This window comes from Aphelocoma coerulescens, chromosome 9 (genome assembly GCF_041296385.1).
Source record: "Aphelocoma coerulescens isolate FSJ_1873_10779 chromosome 9, UR_Acoe_1.0, whole genome shotgun sequence".
Taxonomy (NCBI): domain Eukaryota; kingdom Metazoa; phylum Chordata; class Aves; order Passeriformes; family Corvidae; genus Aphelocoma; species Aphelocoma coerulescens.
In genome coordinates, this window is record NC_091023.1 from 14,255,305 (window position 1) to 14,277,213 (window position 21,909).

At 45.3% G+C, this 21,909-nt stretch overlaps 1 protein-coding gene across 10 annotated transcripts in view; it reads right to left on the minus strand.

Annotated features, from left to right (window-relative positions):
* Positions 1-21,909, minus strand: part of DLG1 (discs large MAGUK scaffold protein 1) — a 187,938-nt gene that overhangs the window by 144,794 nt on the left and 21,235 nt on the right. For 6 of the 10 annotated variants that reach the window (XM_069024446.1, XM_069024445.1, XM_069024444.1 and 3 more), the window contains exons 1-2: positions 4,494-4,585; positions 4,086-4,217 (exon numbers count right to left, since the gene is read on the minus strand). In XM_069024446.1, coding sequence (XP_068880547.1) covers positions 4,086-4,217; positions 4,494-4,512 — 151 coding nt within the window. In that variant the 5' untranslated portion in view covers positions 4,513-4,585. Of the gene's footprint in view, positions 1-4,085; positions 4,218-4,493; positions 4,586-21,909 lie in introns of those variants that run through there. The other 4 variants (XM_069024442.1, XM_069024441.1, XM_069024438.1 and 1 more) reach the window with 1 other exon arrangement.

Consider the following 21,909-nt stretch of genomic DNA (forward strand, 5'->3'; position numbering starts at 1 on the left):
TATGGTTAAAAACACCTTCAAGTTTATGAGGGGAAGCTGTTCTTTGGTTTAGTAAGGATTATTGAAAAAACTACATTTTTTTTATTCAAAATTTCCTACACTGGATGTCTAGTGCTAGGGAGTGCCCATGCATAAGCATAATTTTCAAGGCAGGTCTCCATACAAAAGGACTCCAAGTGAAACAAAGGAGATTGCTTACACAATGAAATTCAACACATTGAACCTTCCCTAGTCAGATTTGCTATTTTATACTAAAAAGCCTGTATATGCATAGGTACAAAGTTATATATATGTGTATAGATATATAAACAAAAACACCCCACTTTAGGCAAGAAGGGTAGCACAGCCAACTGCATTGCCAGTGTATGTAGCGACTCTGCTAGAACTCCCTTTTTCTGACACCAGTGCACAGGGAGTTAGTTATTGTCAGGAAAATGAATGCTTTTAAAGCAGCAAACTAACTCATGTTTCTAGCTATAGCTATAATATTTTTAATTTTAGAAGTCTATTTAAATATGGTAAAGCTCAACATGACACCCATTAAAAGCAGATCTTAATTAAGCAAAAATATTATGTGTATAAACAGAAGTCTGCTTCACATGTTTTCTCTCAGAAGTGTTACTTTTGCATGCAAGTGTTTTTCTTTTTATATTTTCAAAAAGATAAATATATCTGTACCTTTCCAAGAACCTGTAGCTTCCGAAAAGGTAAAAGAGTGCCTAAGCTAAGAACAGAACTTACCTGCAGAATTATTACCTCGCTATTTGAAGATAAATACCAAATACTTTACCAAAGTGAAAATAAGTCTACCCCATTTTCTATATATGGATATTTTACTTTGGTCTCGTAATAAATTGGCTCACCAATGATGAGAATATCAGTAACAAGTCATTTTAACTGGAAGCAAGAAATCATAAGCTAGAAAAAATACCACACATTTTTGAGCCTTTACAAAAGGAAATTGACTTAAAACTGAGACTATTCTCAGGTTGATTTTAATTACAGGCCCTTGGTATTCATTTAATTAAAGTACTAGAAATTATTACACATAGCTGGTTGAAGCAATGGAAAATACCACATTACAGAAGTCAAAAAATATAAAAATGGGCTTTTTCAGAGACTGTTTTATGGAGGTCATATTTGGTTACCACTTTTGTTACAGATTCAAAGTTCTTACAGTTACCTCACTTAAAATGTAACACTGTTGCAATGCCGATCTTGTGACACGGGCTGTTCACACTGACTAGTTACTGGTCTAATTCAAATGATTTCAAGCCATGATTCAAGAACAAGGTCAAGCTTGTAGACTGCTGAACTAAAATTTTATTGAGAGAACTAAAAGGAGAGGACAACATATAAAAGGCTCAAATAAAAAATTAATACTACTTATTCTTCAGCATCCAAATGGAAATAGTAAAAAAAAAAAAACTTTCAATTTCTAAAACATCTTTAGTTTCTAAAACCTTTTAATATCTAAAAACATGAAACACTGTTGAAATTGTCGTTTTTAGTAACATTTAATTTCCTCCATTATAAAGTCAAAGATGTATTTCTGTGCATAATGCTATTTATTGCTTGAAGGAACAGCATTTGATTGCCAAGTCGAAAATTATACTAAAAAGATACATGAAGTTGACAGCAGATCCTGACTACAACCTTCGCAAACCTACCTACTATGGGCAAGCAAGTATTGGATATAGTGCAGTAACTTGGCAGAAAAAGCAAAAAATAAATGGATGAAGTTTGATGGGGATTTTTTGTATTGTTTTTTGGTTTAAAACAAAACAAAAAAAAAACCACCCAAACCAGAAACTAAAAGTAGCACACTTTCTGGAAGAAGTATCTCTAAGAGAAATAACTTGGTATAGTTGAGCCTGAAACTTGCTGTCAGAACGGCACTGGTTATTTCAGTTGGGAACACATCACAACTTCTATAAAAGGCACACTTAAAATTCAGCCATAAAGCAATGAGCGATGGAGTATTCCAGGTAAGTCTAACTCCCAGCAAAACTGAATACTTCATCCAGCCTGCTCCCAGATCTTCATGGAGAAAAAAGACAGCAGGAGCCAACTCAAGGCCTTCCCAGTAACTGCGGCCATCTTCCAGATCACATCCTTTCCTGGGAGTCTCCCCACTCTTTACCCCCATCATGCAGTAATCACACCATAATGGTAGGTGTTTCCAGGAAAACAATCCAGCCTGCTAGGAACAAGAACTGCCCTGACATACTTACACAGAAACAAGCAGGTTAAAGTAGAAAGACCCAAGCTGACAGCATAAATTGCTTGGCAAGTACCAGCCTTCTGCCAGATGGTTTGGGAATGTATGTATGCAATTTAATAAACAATCATACAGGGACCCAGGATATGCAAAGTTAATGCAAGAGGCCCAAGAAGCACCTGCTGTGTGTGCACAGATGAACTGAACTCAACAAGAACCAGGGTCCTGTGGTTGCAACGTGCAGCTTCTTACAAGTCCAGAAAACAGGCCACACAGCCCACCCAGGCAACAACACATTCCTCTTTTCTGCTCTTGCAGAACAAAGCCAGCAGACATGAGGTTGCCTGCTCTTTCAAGTCCAATACTACTACTAGGTGTAGACTTATATACAATGAAAATTCACATGTGGGTATGAGAAGAAACTACATCTTGCAGGTTTTAGTATCAAAGGCTAACAGACAGGTATCTTTTCAATGAAGGGAAGAAAACAGAGTACTGCATGGACCTTCAAGAGTTTTAAAATAAAAAGCCCTCACACATACACACACCCAGAACAAGAAAACTGGCAGTCAACATTGAAATTTTTTGACACAAGAATCCAACATTGTGATTTGCCAATGAGTGAGTCTGTTCATACGCATCCCACAAGGATCATGTTTAGCTCTTCACTGTGGAGTTGATTAGCATCAACTGTGTAGTGAAGAGAAATGCAGAGCTCCTACAAGGAAAAGATTCTTGTAACTGACCTATTCTCACAGTTACCCTTTGTGAACTTACATGAGAAGAAAAAAACCCCAGCACAATTACTATCTTCTGAAAATCTACACAAGATTAAATAAATGCTCCAGAAGAAAGCATTCAGCAGCAATGCATGTTTATGTTTTGCCTGTCCCTATGCTTTCACCACAACACAGGTTCAAAGAAGCTGCAGCCCTGTGAAGGAAGATGTCACCCCTAGGACAGTAACCATGTAGTAAGTAAAGTAACAAATATAGCTACTATGTTTGTCATCAGTCCAATTCAGGCACTGGTTACTGTTAAAAGACAAGGATGCAGAACAAACTTTATTCTTGAGGATAAACTAACATTAGCTGCCATAAAGATAGTGACAATCAATCAAGAAGAAACCACTCCTCAACTGCTTCCCTGCAGAAGTTTCCAAATAAAGACAGGATTCTGCAAGTTCTATTTATGATCAGGTTTTTTTTTCCAAACAGACAGGCAGGAAATTCAAAATTACATGCAAGTGCTTCTAAGAACTTATGGGAACATTTTAAGTCAAGCACTATAAGGACTTAAAACTAAGAATTAGTAGTGCTTTCACTACACTTTAGTATGCAACAAAGGAGAAGAGATGACTGCAGTACTCCCTGAAGCATTAGAGGTTTCTTCCCATTTACTTTAGGTTAAATTTGTACTTCAGTTATACACTGTGATGTTTTTAGAGACTCTTCAGCAGGACCTGCTTGATTACTTAAACTAAAAACATTTCAATTCATTCACTAACCTGTTACATACAGACATAAAAAAACCCCCACCCTCCTTAGAAATTTATCAGGTGAGCAAAGATGCATGGAAAAACAATCTAAAGAAATCTAGGATAACATACCACAGAATTAAAAACTACTCCACAGTTTTAAGCAGTTTGGATCAATCAAAAGCCTCAAATAAAGAAAGTACGTGTAACAAGTGAACTGTTGATCTGTAACAACACGTGTGTTACTATGCTAAACAAAAACACAACGACAAGAAGCACATGGCTTCTAATTTAAGGGTAAACCACCTTTTGTTCTTAACACCACAAGTGACAGCATCAGCAAGAACCAACCGGCTTACGCACAAACTGAAAGAAGTCAACCTTTACCTATCAACGCCTGGAAAAGGTTACTTTGGAAGATGCTGATGACACGCTCGATGGAGTTCCGCAGCTGCCGGTCCTCCGTCTGGCTCAGCTTGGAGCGGTATTCCTCCAGGAGGCGCAGGGCTCGCTGGGTATCTGCAAGCAGAGACCAGACACACGGCTGACCGGGGCGCACCGGGCAGGAGCGCCGGGGATGCAACAAGCCCCCGCGGCCGGGACCGCCCCAGCCCGGCGCGGCAGCTCCTTTGTTCGCAGCCGGGAGAGAGCGGGCGGGACGCTGCCCTCGGCGCGCTCGCACCGCCCGCAGCCCCGCGGCTCCCGCCAGCCGCCCCCCCCCCCGCCCGTCCCGCCGCGGCAGCAGCTGTCAGCCGGCGGCTCCGGCAGCTCCGGCCCCGGGCGTGCGGCGCTCACCTTGTTTCCTGACGGGCATCGCGCCCCGCGCCCCCCGCCCGGGGCTGCCCCGGGGCTCCGCCGCGCGGACTCGGAGCGCGGCCCGGGGCGGCGCGGGGGGCGGCGCCCCCTGCCGGCCGGGTGCGGGGGGCGGCGGCCGCCCCGCCTGACCGGCCCCGCCGCCCGGCGAGCGAGCGGCTCCGAGCGGGGCTCCCGCCGGCGCCGCCGCGGCGCCTCGGCGCGACACGGGGCAAGCCCCGGCCGGACCGCGCCGGGCCGGGCCGGGCGGGACAGCGCGGTGCAGGCGGCGCGGCGGGCCGGGGCCGGGACGGGCAGGGCTGGGGCGCTCCCGCCGCCTCCCGCGCGCACTGCTCGGAAATTCCAAACTTTCCAGCCAAAATGGCGGCCTGGAGGCTGGGGGAGCGCGCCCCCCCCACGTGACCGGGCCCGGCGGGCGCCCAATCAGGGCCCGGCGCGGGGCCGGTACCTTGGCGGCGGGCGGGGGAGGAGGCAGGTGAGCGCTCCCCCTGCCTTAAAGGGGCCGCCCCGCCCCGCCCGGGCCCGGGGGCGCCGGCTGCCAGCGCCGGGCACGGCGGGACGGGCACCGGCACGGAAACCGGCCCCCGGCGAAACCCGCCCTCAGCGGCCCCGGCGCGGATTGCCGCCGCCGTCCCCGGCGCGCCGCTGGTGGTGCCCGGCGTGGGCTGCGGGAGGGCGGAACAGCTCCAGGTGTGCGCCGGGTACCTGCTGTATCGCTTGTCCGTGTTGAACTGCGGGAGCTTCTGGGCAACACGGACCAAACGACTGTGTTGGTGCTGCGGGAGTGCCGGGCACGGACCGGCTCCTGCGGCGAGGAAGCACGGGTAGAGCTGTGCCTGGCTGCGGGGAGCCCAGAGCCGCTTTACCTGGCAGGCGGTCAAGGGACAGGCAGGAGGACAAAGATACCTCATAGACCTTGCCGGCCTACACAATAAGCAATACACGGAGCACTGGCATCCACCTGTTGCTGGGGTTTTTCCTTCAGTCATCCTGGTGAAGACCAGGATGAGGAGGAAGGACTCACTTAAAGCAGGATAAAGAAATAGCTTTGTTGCAGTTAACGGAGGGCATAAGGTTAGCGTAAGGATATCATGGGAGAAAGCATGAAAAGCCTTGCTTCCTGGAAAGTTTAAGAAATGAGCTCTACAGGCTGACATTGGGGACTGGTCAGAATCATGACCTTTCTCAAAACTGGCATGGAAATGGTAAGGAGTTACCTTCAAAGGCAGACCAGCTTGCTTTTTTGCAAGATAGCAAAGAGGTGACAGAGCATAGAAATGGCTGCCTTGGATAGAAACATGTGAGTTAATGGTCTTTGCAGCATATTCTATACACCCATTAAAAGGAAATGTACATAAAAGCTGGTGAATCTAGGCATAACTCTTGTTCTGAGGGGGAATGTTAACTTATTTCTCAATCTGATGGACAGTCAACGAGAGCCCCTGATCTGATACACTTCAAACCCTGTATGTATGCACATATGAGGGGCAGAAAGAGACTTGAAAGTTCAAAGCAAATACTGATGATGTGATTTGGGTTTTTTTGATCCAAGTTTGCATCTCCATTTATACTTTTTAGATTTGAGCACACCTGAAAATATTCAAGAGCTTAGCCAAAGAACCTCAATAGAGTCTCCTGGGCAACTCTCACAAATTTCAAGTCTAAAAATCAGAACTAGATTTCTCTTTGCAAAAGACCTAACCTTAAGGAAACTTACACTGTGACAGATCTAACCCAGATCTAGAAAAGGCCTCTTTTCCCTCCCCAATACTCCTATGTTTTGTTCTTTGATTTGTGCCAGGAGTCACTCCTCCTCCCACAGCTGTGTACTGTGAAAGTATTCACACATCTCCTTGAAGCAAGCAGAACATGCATTTAGTGCTAACTGACACACATTGCCCATTTTCTTCCTTTCTAGCTGTATATTCATACCTCAGAATTTTGGCACCAACTGGTACCAGTTCAGGTATTTTGAAATGAAGGCAGGCTAAGAATGGACATTGGCAGAAGCCTCCATCATCTGGCCTCATCAGTTTTCAGTGTTTACACCAGCAATAAATGTACTCCAAGGGGGCAATAGCCCTTTAGATGTTAGAGGAATATATATACAGAAGGAGAGGAAGAACAAGCTAAATTTAGCTAGCAGAAAGGAGACTTCTGCAGCATTTGGGTTTGTTTTGCTGACTGACATAAATGTATTATTACAAAGCAAAAAAAGAATTTTTTTTACAAGTAAAGGAACCACCATAAAGAAACTACTTTTTCATACACAGGATTTGATGTTTCCAAATCTTTTTTATTTTAAATAAGAGATAATCCCATTACATACGGTCACTGTGCTGGGGATAGAGGAATAATCCCATATATAACACCCTGAGACAGCATTTCTCACTTGTTACTAATGCTCAAGGAAAAATAAAGAAAGAAAACATCAAAGAGGGGGTTAGGATGATGGATCAGCAAGTCAGGAAGCAATTAGGTGAGCCTTATTGTACCTCAGAGAGCGGTGTTGGTTCCCGGCACTTCTGTTTCTGTTCTGGGAGTGTATCTGCTGATTGAAAGCAGTTGAACCAGAAAGCATGGTCTTACAACTTCAGTATGAAAAGTGGGTTTGAAATTCCAGCACATACAGAAAATATCCCATGAATGGCAAATGACATTTTTACAAGCAACATTGCAGCTAGAGCCTGTGTTGCAAAACTGTCCTGTATTACACATTGTCTTTTTCAGGCTCCAGCTTTCAGGAAATTTTGTAGTTCCCTTGGAGAAGGAAAAAACTGAGTATGAACCAGAACATCGTTTGTGCCACAACTTAAGCAATGTCATTTAAATCAAGCTACTACATGCAGCATACAGAAAAGCTTGTACTTAAATTATGACTGGTGCAGTCAGTATAGAAGTCAGTATAATGCTGTGCTTAACACACCCTGGCTGTGCTCCAAAATGACCCTTGGAATAGGAACTCCAGCACAATTACACAAAGCAGCAACCCACTGCCACTGTAGTCCTCTTGGCCTCAGAAGCATCTGAGGATGTGACCAATGGCCCTTTCTCCCTGCCCTCAGATTTCCCCATTAAAATCCCTTGTTTTGCAACTGCTGCCAGGAGCATGTCTGGGATGTTCTGCCTGGTACGACCTCTGGCAGGGACAGGCAGCTTGTTACAGCACATGTACTGCTCTGCCTGTTGAGGACATGGTGCTTAGGGGGGATGTGTGATACAGGACCAGGCAACTTCTGGCAGAAGGGAGGCCAGCACAGCACAAGCTTTTTTTCCCCTGGAAAACCTGCTGTAACAGTCACCTAATCCTAGCCCATGCCATTTGTACATGGGGAAAAAGCAGCCCTGTGTCAGAGCCTAATAGCCCCAGTTTCACAAGCTATAGTGAAACAGAGACAAGGCTTTCCCACTTTGAGAAACTATGCCAGAGCTTGCTGGCAGCTGCCTGCTCTGGCAAGTGATCATAGTAGTGAGCCCTGCCACAGATTTGTACCTGATCCTACACCAGCTCCTACTCCTCAAGGCAGTCCAGCTGCCACTTTAAAAATGACTCTGCTTTGGAAACCTCACCTGTTCAGCTGGCACCACACTAAAGGGGAAAAGAATGTTGTCAGGCTTCTTATGGTTTGAGGCAGTCACACTTTGGCCACAAACAGGGCAGCAGGACATGGAGGGGTTTGACTTTGTGCCAGCTACCTGGTGAACCCCTTTAAGTCCCACTGGAGCCAGTTGACAATGTAGACGTCACAAACTGGCAAGGGCAGTGGATGTGTTGCAGCTGGTGTCCCACACAGTAACTGGAGAGGTATAATGAACTCAGAACAGGAGACTTCAAAAAACTTTCCCTAGATCCACACATAATGACAACCAATACAAGAACACCAAGAAAAAAAAGGACTGCAGACATCATCACATTGCAAGAATTTACAGTTATTAGTATGGCCAAAAAAATACAGTAGTAACTAGCTGAGACAAACTCTGTTACAGCAGAAAGTGGGGTACATCTAATAATAAATAAATAATAAATAAATAAAAAATAAATGCAGGTACATCTGTTCATATTTAAAGTTGGACACTGGTGTATAAGGTGGAATATTTCTAGACTAATATAATTATAGTATTAATTCTAATAAAAGAAATGCTGACTGATGAAGAATAATGAGTAAAACTCAAGACTTTTTTTATATTGGGCTTACTAATGAAAGAAAACACAAGAACAATAAAATTGGTCCTCCCTTAATTTTGTCACATAAATGTCCAAGGTCACCATATACAGTACTAGCAGTCACCTTATAGTATACAAAGCAGATGATTTCCCTTATTCATTCAGAACTGGGAGCTGTTGCTCATGAAAGGATCTCTGACAGCTGCAGAAAAGCTTTCATTTCACTTCCCCTGCAAACTCAGTGCAATGCTTCACAGTTAACTGGGGAAGCAGTGAAACTAATGAAGCCTCATTTCCCCTGCCTAACAAGGACTGAAGCCTGAGTGAAGTCACTTTGCTCATTTTGCCTCCACTCATCTGGATTCTCTGATATCTGATAAGACTGGATCATGTGCCACAGCCTTACCTTCCAGGAGATGTCTTTTCAGAAGAGCACCTTTTCCTTATCATCTGTAATTTTGCAGGTCATAAGAGATGCAAAATACTTCTTGTAGAAGCATTCTACTTGAATCAAAACATGGAATTGTAACGTGTCTTTTTTTCCCTGCAAAAACTACTACATATGGAAAATTTTCACGAGGCCACTAAAAACTAAAGCTACTCTTTTCAACAGTCTGCAGTTACTCTGTGACACAACACAATGAGTCATGTGCCCATCATAGATACCATTAACAGTTGAAATACCAGCTCACTTTTGTCCATCATCTTCATTCTTGTGGGTAAAATAAGTTGCTGCCTATTACATGGGGAAAGATCTGATCTTCAGTTGTTAAAATCAAAGTTTTATTTTTAAAAATCACAGTTAAGCAAATTTTATTAAGCCTACTCAATGGAATTCTTGTGGGATCCTCTTACACATCTCTGCTTATTTAATTTTAATCTTTTTTTATATATACCGAGAAGAGAGTTTCTCCAGTAATACAATCTTCATAATTTTCATTTTTGAACTGCATATCCAGTTTGTCCTCATAACTGAGACTTATCTTAGGTTAATCTGATCTCCATCAGAATACAAGGATGTCTTTATTCTTAGCATTAGAGAGTCCAGCTGGGCATGGCTAGTAGAACGTGTTCCTGTTTACAGGGAGAGTAAGAGAAAACTGGACTTCTTTTTGTCTAAAAAACCTTTTTTTCCCCCTATCATTGTGCAGTTTGTGTGTGCTGAAGTTGTTTGAGCTCTTGTTCAGTTAGGGATTCTATGCCATGTGTATACAGTAAACTCATCTTTCTTTTGCTCTTGTAATAAGGTTTATCTACTGGGTTTGGGACAGTTTACAATCCTACAAAAGAGTGAGTTTTATTACTCCAACAACCTCAGGAACTAGAGCATTATAGGAAATATGTGACTTCTATTTAATTATTTAGAATGTTTTGTTTAAATATATGTATCTAATGTACAGAAGAGTGCAATTAGAATTTTTATAAACAATTAACATGCAGTGCTTGGCTGCTAATGCTCCAACATCTTCTGGAAGGCTGCAAAACATCAAAAACATAAGCATATGAAACAATATTAATTATAATTGTTAGCAATTACTGCCAATATGACATGCATAAACCTAGACCATCTTCCTCCACACTTTCTATAATCAGGGCTGTGTTATATAATATCAGCTTAACAGCTTCTTAGTTGACTTCCTGATGTAAAGATAAACATCATTATATAACCTGCCTATTTTAACTTTCCCAGTCAAATTAAGCAGAGAGGTTGGTGTGTTGTATGAAGTGAATTTGTCTCTGTGAAAACCTGATGCAAGAAATAAACCTTCAAAGAGCACGTTAGAGCCTCTTGAGCAGTGTTTTCCTGGGAGGAAGGCAGCAGTTGCTTTGGGGTGTGCCTGCCCAAATGCTAACCGGAGTGTTTAGAAAGTAAATTCATGGATTTTTGTATGATCACGTTACCCAGTTAAAACAACATGTATTACAAATAAATTAAACTCTTCACATCCTATGAAAATGTAACAAATGCCCCCAAAATAGCAAGGTACTCTAGTTCAGACAAAGCACAAGAAAAGGCTGTTAAACCTCACAGTGGGATTCAGACACAGGCTATGCAAAGTAGCACCTTCTCCTAGAAAAGACAGAAGCCACTCTTACTCAATGGAAATAAAGTAAATTACATGGAAGTGCTTTTTCTTTGTTTCTGTGGCACAGTTCACAGCATGCCTTGAAACAGAGCTGCTATCCATCGCTCAGTTTACTCTGTGCTGATTTTCACCACCCCTGGAGTACAGAAAATGCTGTGCCTGAGCCACACAATCCAGCAGCACACAGCAAAATGACATCACAGCATATCGCATCAAGACACCTTTGTTTTCCCAACCCAAACAATGTAGTATTTGTAGTAGAAAGCATGGGATTGTGCCCAACCTTGTGCCTCTTGCACAAGGGTGAGAGATACATACTCTGCTACCACCACACTGTCCATCATGTGCATCTGAAAAGACAAAAAGTCTTTGTATTTTGGGATTAGAGACGTGTACCTAGATTAGGTGAGTGGGAAAATAAAGGGAGCTTGGCAGTGATCTTTTCAGGAATCAAAATCATGCTTCTCGGAAAGTACCTTGTTTCGAAATTAAGAGTTACTCTCCAAAGAAACTGTTTTGTTGCAATGTATTAAGATGTTCACACCAAACACTGAGCATTTCTAAACATTGCAGGAATACACTGAGCATGTGGAGCTCTTATAGTAACCCCTCTCTCTCCCCTGGAATAACAGGCAGCTAAACTTGTTTAAAATTCCTTCTTCCTGTGCTAACACCTACCTTTTGAGTTCACTCAATAACTGTAGAAATACATATCTGAGGACAATGAGCAGGAGCACAATCAGCACACTGCTGGATTGCCCTTCACAAATCGTGGCTCCATCTGTACCATTGTGCCTGTTACTGGCTACAGGCTGGGCTATGGGTACACAGGGCCCAAGCTTCCCATCTCCTGCCCCACCACACTCCCTGCTCCTTGAGATTGTAGAAGTTTTCTGCAGAGATGACCTGAGAGGATGAGTTGCTGAATCCAGCATGATAAATTGGCCCCCATGGCTCACTGGTGGTGAGAAGGTAATTGAATTATCAGGCACACCTTCCCTTTAATGGGTTTTCTTCCTTCTTGTTTGTGTAGAAGCTTTGGGAGGATAAAAGCAAGTATGTACCACAGATATGTGAAGGAAAAGAGCAGTGTTAAAATGGAATGCAGCTGGAGAGTGCAAGAAAAGATTTAGTCTCGTTTGGAATTTTATGCATAATTAAAGGAAGAGGCTACCAGTGACTGATGCTGAGGGGTGAGTCCTCCAGTGTCCCACTGAGCAACTACAGCGCCGGAACAGTGAAGAAACTTGGGACATTGTCCAGCTTGCAGGGATCTACTGATAAAGACGACCTAGGGCCTGCAGGAATTGCCCACAGTTAATGCATCCTGCCCTTCACTGAAGGAGCAAGCACTCAGTGGTGCTGAGATCCTGCAGTGTCCACACAGCTTTTCTGTTATATTTTGATATGTGTTTAGGTGCAGAAAATCCTTCCAAACCTGCCCATTTTTCACAAAATTCCTCTGCGGAAAGCCTTCATGTGGGTTTTGTAAAAACCACTCTTTAAATCCTAGTGGTATTGTGCCTACTCTTACTGACTATAAAAGGCGTGATCAGAGTCCAAAGTCCTGTCACTGACTCACATGCAGATTCTTGTTTGTCCTTTCAGTAAATCCTCTGTTATAGATAACTCATTTAAGCTTTGTTGCTTCTATATTACTTTTCTTGCCCTGATTGCTTCATCAAATACTGTTGCATGTTTAGGTCAATAAAAATTTTAACATCATCTGGCTGTAAGTTCCCAAAGAGCTCACACCAGGCTTCCAGAATCAGAATTACTTCTGAATACACTGACCTAAGCATTCTGCTGCTGTTGGCAAAGCTGCACAGACAGCTACCTTCTCCAGATGGGTTCAAGGGTCCAGCTAGATGTTCCAGAAATGTACAGGGAAGCTGGCTGCAATAATCAAACATGCACACTCAAAGACAACACGTACTGTAAGGCTATTTACTATTGATATTCTAGTCCTTCTATTCATTCTATTTGCTTTTTGTCCTCAAAATACAGCATTTCTGGAAGTAATCTATCAACCTTCCTTTTTTTTCAAATTTTCATTACTGGGGGAAAAAAATCTTCCGCTAACAATAGCTGTGTTTTTTGTAAGGTAAAAAGTGATATCACCAGAGGCTGTACCACATTCCTTCTCAGAACTGCACTACTGCAACAGCAGAGAGCGTTGAGTAACAAGTTTGTCTGATACCAGGACAGACTCATAAAGACAAGAAAAGTTGGAAGACAGGTGTATGCTTGCAATTCTTGTCCCGTTTTCCTGATAATTTGGAAATGTGGCCAAATAAAACATTAACTTGGTGGTGTGCAGGCCTCTCTCCTGGAATGGTTTGCACTTATGTATTTGCTTAATGCTGAAATCAGCAAAGTTTCTTTAAATGGATGCAGAGACTACATGGACTAAGAGGTAAAATATTTTACTTTTTCTTTCATCAGTAAATATTTCATACTTCACAGAGGCAAGCTTATAGAAGAGGCATGGGGTGGTGTGTAAAGATACAGCAAAAGGAAATGCTGTGAAGTTGGAATAGTGTAGAGATCAAAGTCATACCAGGCAGGAGAGAGAGGCAAGAAACAAAAACAGTCAACAAAGGATGACTGTGAGCCCTTACTAAGGCCGTGAAAGGGGAAGATAATTGACAGAGGCCTCAGGAGTGAGATTTACAGATAGGGCTATACTTAACGGTCCTGCACAAAACACTTGTGAGACCTCAGCTAGAGTTATACATAACCATGGCCATCTGTGTTCAACTAAGCTGAATTTGCACTAGAAGGTGGCAGAGCAGGAAATCGGGGATGGTGACCAGAGCAGAGGACTTGACAGGGTACCTTCAGATCAGCAAGGCTATTGGGCAAAAAAGAACAAGGGTCCCACAGAAAGCTTCCTGGGACATGAGGAGTGAGGTTTTGAGCTGCTTCCAAACTAGAAGAGTAGAGACAAGTCACTCAGCTGGTTTCAAGGTGTGACTTGATGTAGTCACAGATCACTATAGACTGAACACAGAAAAATGTTCCTCTCAAAGCACGTAGTGTCCTTTCTTTTCCATCTCCTGGAGGCTTGGTGCCTTTCACCCCAAGTACTCACTGACTAGACTATTTCTTTAAATAGAAAAGTAATTTTCACAGCCAGATTTGGGCAGCATCTACATTGAAATTGATCTATACTGAGCAGAAACAGTTTACAAAGACTTAGATTTTGCGTTTGCTTCATTCCAGCAAATTGTTTTTCATACAGAGTTTATCTTGTGCCTTTGTTCTTGACATTTCTGGGGTCCTCTGGTAGGTGGTTTGGACAGTGTTGTAGTGTACAACAGCTTCAAGATAACTTGTTCAAAGTCAGGGATCCCGAGGACTATTCTGATAGCTGAGGACATCTCTAGCATAGTAAAACACTAGGTAAGCTCCTCTAAGGTCAGTGGAAGTGGACAGGATAAAGCTGTGATAGGTTTGGGTTTGGTTGTTTACTGCTTTATGTTTAATCTTTTCAAGGATGGAACAGAAATCAGCTAATGAGAAAGAATAATATTCTGCTCACCGAAGCTGCACTGAATTTACATTTCTGCTTCAGGATAGCTGAGAAATTCCAGGCCTGAGCACTAAGGGTGGGCTTAAGGGAAGAGCTCAGTCCACCATCACCAGTCTGGATTCAAGGACGACTTCTCAGCTTCCTAATCAGAAACAGCTCAGTGTTCTCACAGATCTCCTGACACCATGCAGATATAGAGCATGCCTCCTATTTCAGAAACTCACTAAGGATTTATTCAATTATTAATTAAAACCTATTTCGTTATGATTATTACATGCTGGAGGAAGCATCCAGTTTCACTGCAAACACTTCATTTAGACCCTCTGAAGACATTCCATCATGGAAAACAAAACCAGCAGTCCAAAGGAAGAAAACCATATCATTATGTATGGCATTACATTACAATTCAGAAGGGATTATCTCTGTTTCTATTCTCTTTAACAATACAATGAAACATGCTGGCTGTGTTAATTATTGTTTGCTAAGGCTATTTGTGCAGGGTACAACTTCAGTGTAGTTCCAGTGAATTTCTGATGCATCTTTGCAGATTTTATTTTTGTCTGCTTTGGCTTAATGTAACTGAAAATGAAAATTTTGTGGCTAGTCTCTGCACAGCAAGCCACATGCTCATATTTACATCAGAAGCAGCTCATACCTTCAAGGAACTAACAACTGAGGTGTGCTAATTTTTATATCTGTGGCTAGAATTAGCTGCTAGATACCCATTGTGTTTGTTTTATATATAGGCCCACAGAACTGAAAGCATCAAAGCGATGTTGCATGAGTATAAAGCAACCTGAGCTCTTGCTTAATTCCTTATGTGAACTTCTTGGAGTTTCTGCAATTAGTCAGGAAGAGTTCCCTGCTGCTCCGCTGCTTCTCACTGCCCAGATTTTGTAGCACTGTGCTGTCCATGCTGGGCCACAGCACCCTGCCAGCTGCAGCCACACCAGTGAGGAGACCGAAGGAGATTCAGCCCTCAGCCCTTGTTGTTTCAGAAATTTCCTTACCCGTGCAGTATAATAAGAAAACTATGTGGTCTAGCCCCCAGTAAGTTTAACTTTTCTACACAATACAAACACTTGCTGCTTTTTTAAATTTTGCAGTAGGTTATTTCTGTAAACTCTTTGGATGGGTGAAAAGTACTTTTGAAAATGTGGAAAACATAACACTCCCCTGCAGATTTTACCATCCCACACATGGACCAGCTCCATTTCATTGCTGGTGGCTGCAGGGGAAAGCAGACTTTAGGCCCAAGCAGTGAGAGTCCAATCCTCACAAAAGTATCTCTGCTAAAGCCAGGGAGATCACGTCACAATCACCACAGCCAGAGTGAAATCATCAGCCTTGTTCCATGACAGTTTCAACAGGGATATATATTGAAAGCAGGATGCTGGTTTTAATTTTACAGACCCCTAAAATCTTTTCAATATCTGTGCAGACCTGGGGAGTCATCTCTAGGCTCATTAAACAATAAGTTTGATATCTCAGTGCACTTTTACAATGTAAACAATTTACAAAAACAGCCCATCCTACAGAGATCCATAGTCCATTTGAGGAAAAGCACTCAGCTAGAAGGAAAGATGAGGTGGCATATGGGAAGTGCAAAATGATCCCCTTCTAGTCCGTAGATGGAGTAGCACAAGCCAGCAGGGTTCCAGGGTGCCCAGCCTTATTATTTCTATCTCAAACTCACTGCTCCTGGTGGCCTCTTCATCCTGGAAAACTGTAAGGAGACACCACCATTCCCTAGGAGTTACTGAGAGGCTCAGCTGGAGACCAAGCTCCCCTCAATAGCCAAAATCTATTAAGCTCTCTGAGGCTGAACAAGAGGCAGCTTCAGAAGTGCTCCTCAGGAACGGGAACAGCTGGGGCAGGGCTGCAGGTAGTGTGACAGTGTTGTCCTACAGAGAGCTGCCCCCGGGGCTGACAGGGCAACAAGGGCCCTTGGGAACTGCCAGAGGCTTCCTGAAGCACAGGCATCCACCAGAGCATTCCTTTTGCTGTGAGCAAAAACAGACTCTTCCAAAAGCAACCTCTCAGCTTTCTTCTTCTCACTAAAGAGTGCATTCCGTGGGCTTGGATCTCTTGTACTGATCCCTCCAGCAGCACTTGCGGAACAAACCTTCCTAAAAACAACCACTCAGCTCCTTTCTGTCACTTGTGCAAAAGCACACATTCAGACAGGATATTTGTCCTGGGTTGAGGTGTATTCTATTACCATCCTCATGAGCTGTTGAAATCAGGTGGGGCAGTGTCTCCTTGCCTCCTCCCCCCAGACTATCTTTCTGTTAATGGCCCATCATTGTCCTGCTGCATGACTCAGAGATAACTCCCTCCGGACCATCTTCTGTTAACGAGCCTAATCAACACCTGGCCTCATGACTCATTACCCCATTGTGAGATGCTCCACCCAGAGGGAGGAACCAAGCATCCCATCATGGATATAACCGGGACTCTGAGCATCAAAGGGACTCCACTGGATTTCCAGAGGACAGGAGCTACACAGCCACCGCTGGATTTTCTGAGGAAGAGCAGACCCCTTCTACTACAGGATCACCACTTCAGAGGATTGCAGCCACCATTCCACCAGACTGCTACCACTACCCTGCCTAACAGGGACTCAGGTTGTATCTTGACTCTGTCAGTGTTTTCTTTTACTTTCTTTTCCTTTTCTTTAATTTCCATTAAATTGTTATTCTGACTTGGTGCCTCTCACTGGTTTGTTTTCAAACTAGCACATAATTTGGCGCCCAACGTGGGGCTAGGCTGCTGAGAAAAGTCAGAATTACAATTTTGTATTGTAGAAGCCATCTACTCACTATGGTGCTCAACATGCTTACATGGGTCTTGTACCTAGCTCTCTATATTTTTCCGCACATGGGGACCTATCTGCCGATTGTAATGCTCCTGTGTAGACCAGGGTATGGTATAAAATTTGCTTTATTAGTGTATTATGCCTACTGCATGATAACCTCCGAGACAATGAACATAATTCGGAATATATACTCAACTTTGTCTGCCTGTCCTACTTTAGGCTGCTACATCTGGGGCCTCAACAATCATACTCAGCCCCTGGGGGGAGGATTAAAGAATGTTTTTTTCCAGCCTTTCAGACCGGACACAGCAGTTTTTGAAAATATTGAGTTCCCTGTGGATGTTAAGGATGGCATAATCTTTTTGGCAGTTCTTTTCTCTTTTTTCTCCATGACCTGCACTGTGTACACTATGCTTAGGATCAGAGCTATGGCACAGCATCCTCAGGATGAGAGGAAAAAAAGGAGCCAAGCAACAAGCACAATGTCTACACCGATTGTCGCAAAGAAGAAAGGAACCAAAAGCAAAGTGACAGCATCCATCTCTACTCAGACTGTCACAGAGGAGAAAGAACCCAGACCCAAGACCACAGCGTCCATGTCCACGCAGACTGTCACAGAGGAGAAAGAACCCAGACCCAAGACCACAGCGTCCATGTCCACGCAGACTGACACAGAGGAGAAAGAACCCAGACCCAAGACCACAGCGTCCATGTCCACGCAGACTGACACAGAGGAGAAAGAACCCAGACCCAAGACCACAGCGTCCATGTCCACGCAGACTGACACAGAGGAGAAAGAACCCAGACCCAAGACCACAGCGTCCATGTCCATCCAGACTGACACAGAGGAGAAAGAACCCAGACACAAGACCACAGCGTCCATGTCCATCCAGACTGACACAGAGAAGGAAAAAACCAAAGGAGCTGTAAGCATCTCCACACAAACTGTCACTGAACCAGAACAGCCTAAACCGATTGCAGTTGCCCCCGTTCAGAAGAAGAAATCAAAAAGCAAGTCAGTCCGCATAGTGACTGACGAGGATGCAGCAGGACCTTCGCACCCAGCAGAAGAGGCAGAGCCGGAGATCATCACTCGGTCACTATCCCTGGGTGAGCTGCGTGACCTGCGGAGGGAATTCACGCGCCAGACGAACGAGTCCATCCTGACCTGGCTGCTCCGCATTTGGGACGCTGCAGCCAATGACACCATTCTGGACGGAAGTGAGGCGAGGCAGCTGGGATCTCTGTCCCGGGATGTGGTCATTGACCAGGGGATCGGGAGAACCCAAGAAACTCTCAGCCTCTGGCGGCGACTGCTTACAAGTGTCAGGGACAGGTACCTTTGTAAAGAAGACCTCCAGGTGCACCAAGGAAAATGGAGCACAATGGAACAAGGTATCCGGTGCCTGAGGGAATTGGCTGTGCTGGAGATCATTTTCTCAGAAGACGAAAGATTTCCTAAGAGCCCAGATGGTGTCCAGTGCACGTCACAGATGTGGTTGAGGTTCGCACGCCTTGGACCAGAGATATACTCCCGTTACCTGGCAACGCTGCAATGGAGGGAAGGCGAGGACAGGGTGGGCGTCCTGGTGAACAAACTGAGGATTTACGAGGACACCGTCACAGCCCCGTTTCGCACCCATGTCTCATCCGTGGAAACAAGTCTTTTGGCTGAGCAAGTCCGGAGTTTGATTGAAGAAGGCCATCAGAAATTGAAAAAGGAACTTAAGGAAGAGATTTACCAGATCTCGCCAGAACCAACAAGAGTCTCTGCCATTAGGAGCCGGCGTCCCCCAACCAGGGAGAGAGGATACACCCCACGAGGTAATCTCTGGTTTTTCCTTCAGGAACATGGAGAAGACATGAGTAAGTGGCATGGAAAACCCACCTCCTCCTTAGCAGCCAGGGTACGTGAACTAAAGAGAGGGACAAATACCACAAGAAGCGCATCTAGAGTCAACATTGCTCCGGTCTCTCGCACACAGAACTCCAGACGATACCAGAATGATAGTATGACTGATCCTCTTGAAGGGACCTCAGGAACATACTCACCGGAAGGGAGCAACATGCACCAGAACCAGGAATAGAGGGGCCCTGCCTCTAGCCAGGTAGAGGAAAGGGATAATCGGGTCTTTTGGACTGTGTGGGTCCGATGGCCTGGCACAGCTGACCCACAAAAATACACGGCTTTGGTTGACACAGGCGCTCAATGTACTCTGATGCCATCAAGGTATGTGGGAGCAGAACCCATTTCCATTTGTGGGGTGACAGGAGGATCCCAGCAGCTGACTGTACTGGAAGCTGAAGTGAGTTTAACTGGGAATGAGTGGCAGAAACACCCCATCGTGACTGGCCCGGAGGCCCCGTGCATTCTCGGCATAGACTATCTCAGAAATGGATATTTCAAGGACCCAAAAGGACATCGTTGGGCTTTTGGGATAGCTGCTGTGGAGACAGAAGATATCAGACAACTGAGTACATTGCCTGGCCTCTCAGATGACCCGTCTGCCGTGGGACTGCTAAGAGTTGAAGAACAACAGGTACCAATCGCCACAGCAACAGTACACCGTCGGCAATACCGCACAGACAGAGACTCTGTGGTTCCTGTCCATGAGATGATTCGTAAACTGGAGAGCCAAGGGGTGGTCAGCAAGGCCCATTCACCCTTCAACAGCCCTATATGGCCAGTGCGTAAGTCCAACGGGGAATGGAGACTGACAGTGGATTACCGTGGCCTGAATGAAGTCACACCACCATTGAGCGCTGCTGTGCCGGACATGTTGGAACTTCAGTACGAGCTGGAGTCCAAAGCAGCGAAGTGGTACTCCACTATTGACATTGCCAATGCCTTCTTCTCCATTCCTTTGGCAGCAGAATGCAGGCCCCAGTTTGCTTTCACTTGGAGGGGTGTGCAATACACCTGGAACCGACTGCCCCAGGGGTGGAAGCACAGTCCCACCATTTGCCATGGACTGATCCAGACTGCACTGGAAAAGGGTGAGGCCCCAGAACATCTGCAATACATCGACGACATCATCGTGTGGGGAAACACAGCAAAGGAAGTATTTGAGAAAGGAGAGAAAATCATCCAGATTCTCCTGGAAGCTGGCTTTGCCATCAAAAGGAGCAAAGTCAAGGGACCTGCCCAAGAGATCCAGTTCCTGGGAGTAAAGTGGGAAGATGGACGACGTCAGATTCCCACCGAGGTTGTCAACAAGATCACTGCGATGTCTCCACCGACCAGCAAGAAGGAAACACAAGCTTTCCTAGGCGCCATAGGTTTTTGGAGAATGCACATTCCTGAGTACAGCCAGATTGTGAGCCCTCTCTACCTGGTTACCCGCAAGAAGAACGATTTCCACTGGGGCCCTGAACAGCAGCAAGCCTTCGCCCAGATCAAACAGGAAATCGCTCATGCGGTAGCCCTTGGCCCAGTCAGGACAGGACCAGAGGTGAAGAACGTGCTCTACTCTGCAGCCGGGAGCCATGGTCTGTCCTGGAGCCTCTGGCAGAAGGTGCCTGGTGAGACTCGGGGCCGACCACTGGGATTCTGGAGCCGAAGCTACAGAGGATCTGAAGCTAACTACACTCCCACAGAGAAGGAAATCTTGGCCGCCTATGAAGGAGTCCAAGCTGCCTCAGAGGTAATCGGCACAGAGGCACAACTCCTCCTGGCACCCCGACTACCAGTGCTGGGGTGGATGTTCAAGGGAAAGGTTCCTGCCACGCATCATGCCACCGACACCACATGGAGCAAATGGATTGCTCTCATCACACAGCGTGCCCGTATTGGAAACCCGAATCGCCCTGGGATTCTGGAAATTATAACAAACTGGCCTGAAGGTGAGACTTTTGGATTATCTTCTGAAGAAGAGGAAGAGCAAGTGACTCGTGCTGAGGAAGCCCCACCATATAATGAGCTACCGGAGACTGAAAGACGTTATGCCCTCTTCACTGATGGTTCCTGCCGAATTGTAGGCACTAACAGGAAGTGGAAAGCTGCAGTATGGAGCCCCACACGGCAAGTTGCACAAGCTACCGAGGGACAAGGTGGATCGAGTCAGGTTGCAGAGCTTAAAGCCGTCCAGCTGGCTTTGGATATTGCTGAACGAGAGAAGTGGCCGAGGCTCTATCTCTACACCGACTCGTGGATGGTAGCTAATGCTCTGTGGGGATGGCTGGTTCGCTGGAGAAAAGCCAACTGGCAGCGCAGAGGGAAACCCATCTGGGCCGCTGAGATTTGGCAGGACATCGCCGCCCGAGTAGAGAAGCTGACCGTGAAGGTTCGACACGTGGATGCGCACGTACCCAAGAGTCGGGCTAATGAAGAACATCGCAACAACGAGCAGGTGGACCGAGCTGCCAAGGTGAAAGTATCACAGGTGGATCTGGACTGGCAGCACAAGGGAGAACTATTCCTAGCTCGTTGGGCCCATGATGCCTCTGGTCACCAGGGGAGAGATGCAACATACCAATGGGCCCGTGACCGAGGGGTGGACCTTACCATGGACAGCATCTCACAGGTCATCCACAGCTGTGAGACCTGTGCTGCAATCAAACAGGCCAAGCGGGTGAAGCCTCTGTGGTACGGCGGACGATGGTCAAAGTACAGGTATGGGGAAGCCTGGCAAGTTGATTACATCACCCTTCCCCAAACTCGCCAAGGCAAGCGCTACGTGTTGACCATGGTTGAAGCAACCACTGGATGGCTGGAGACCTACCCTGTGCCTCATGCTACAGCCCGGAACACCATCTTGGGCCTGGAAAAGCAAGTCCTGTGGAGACATGGCACC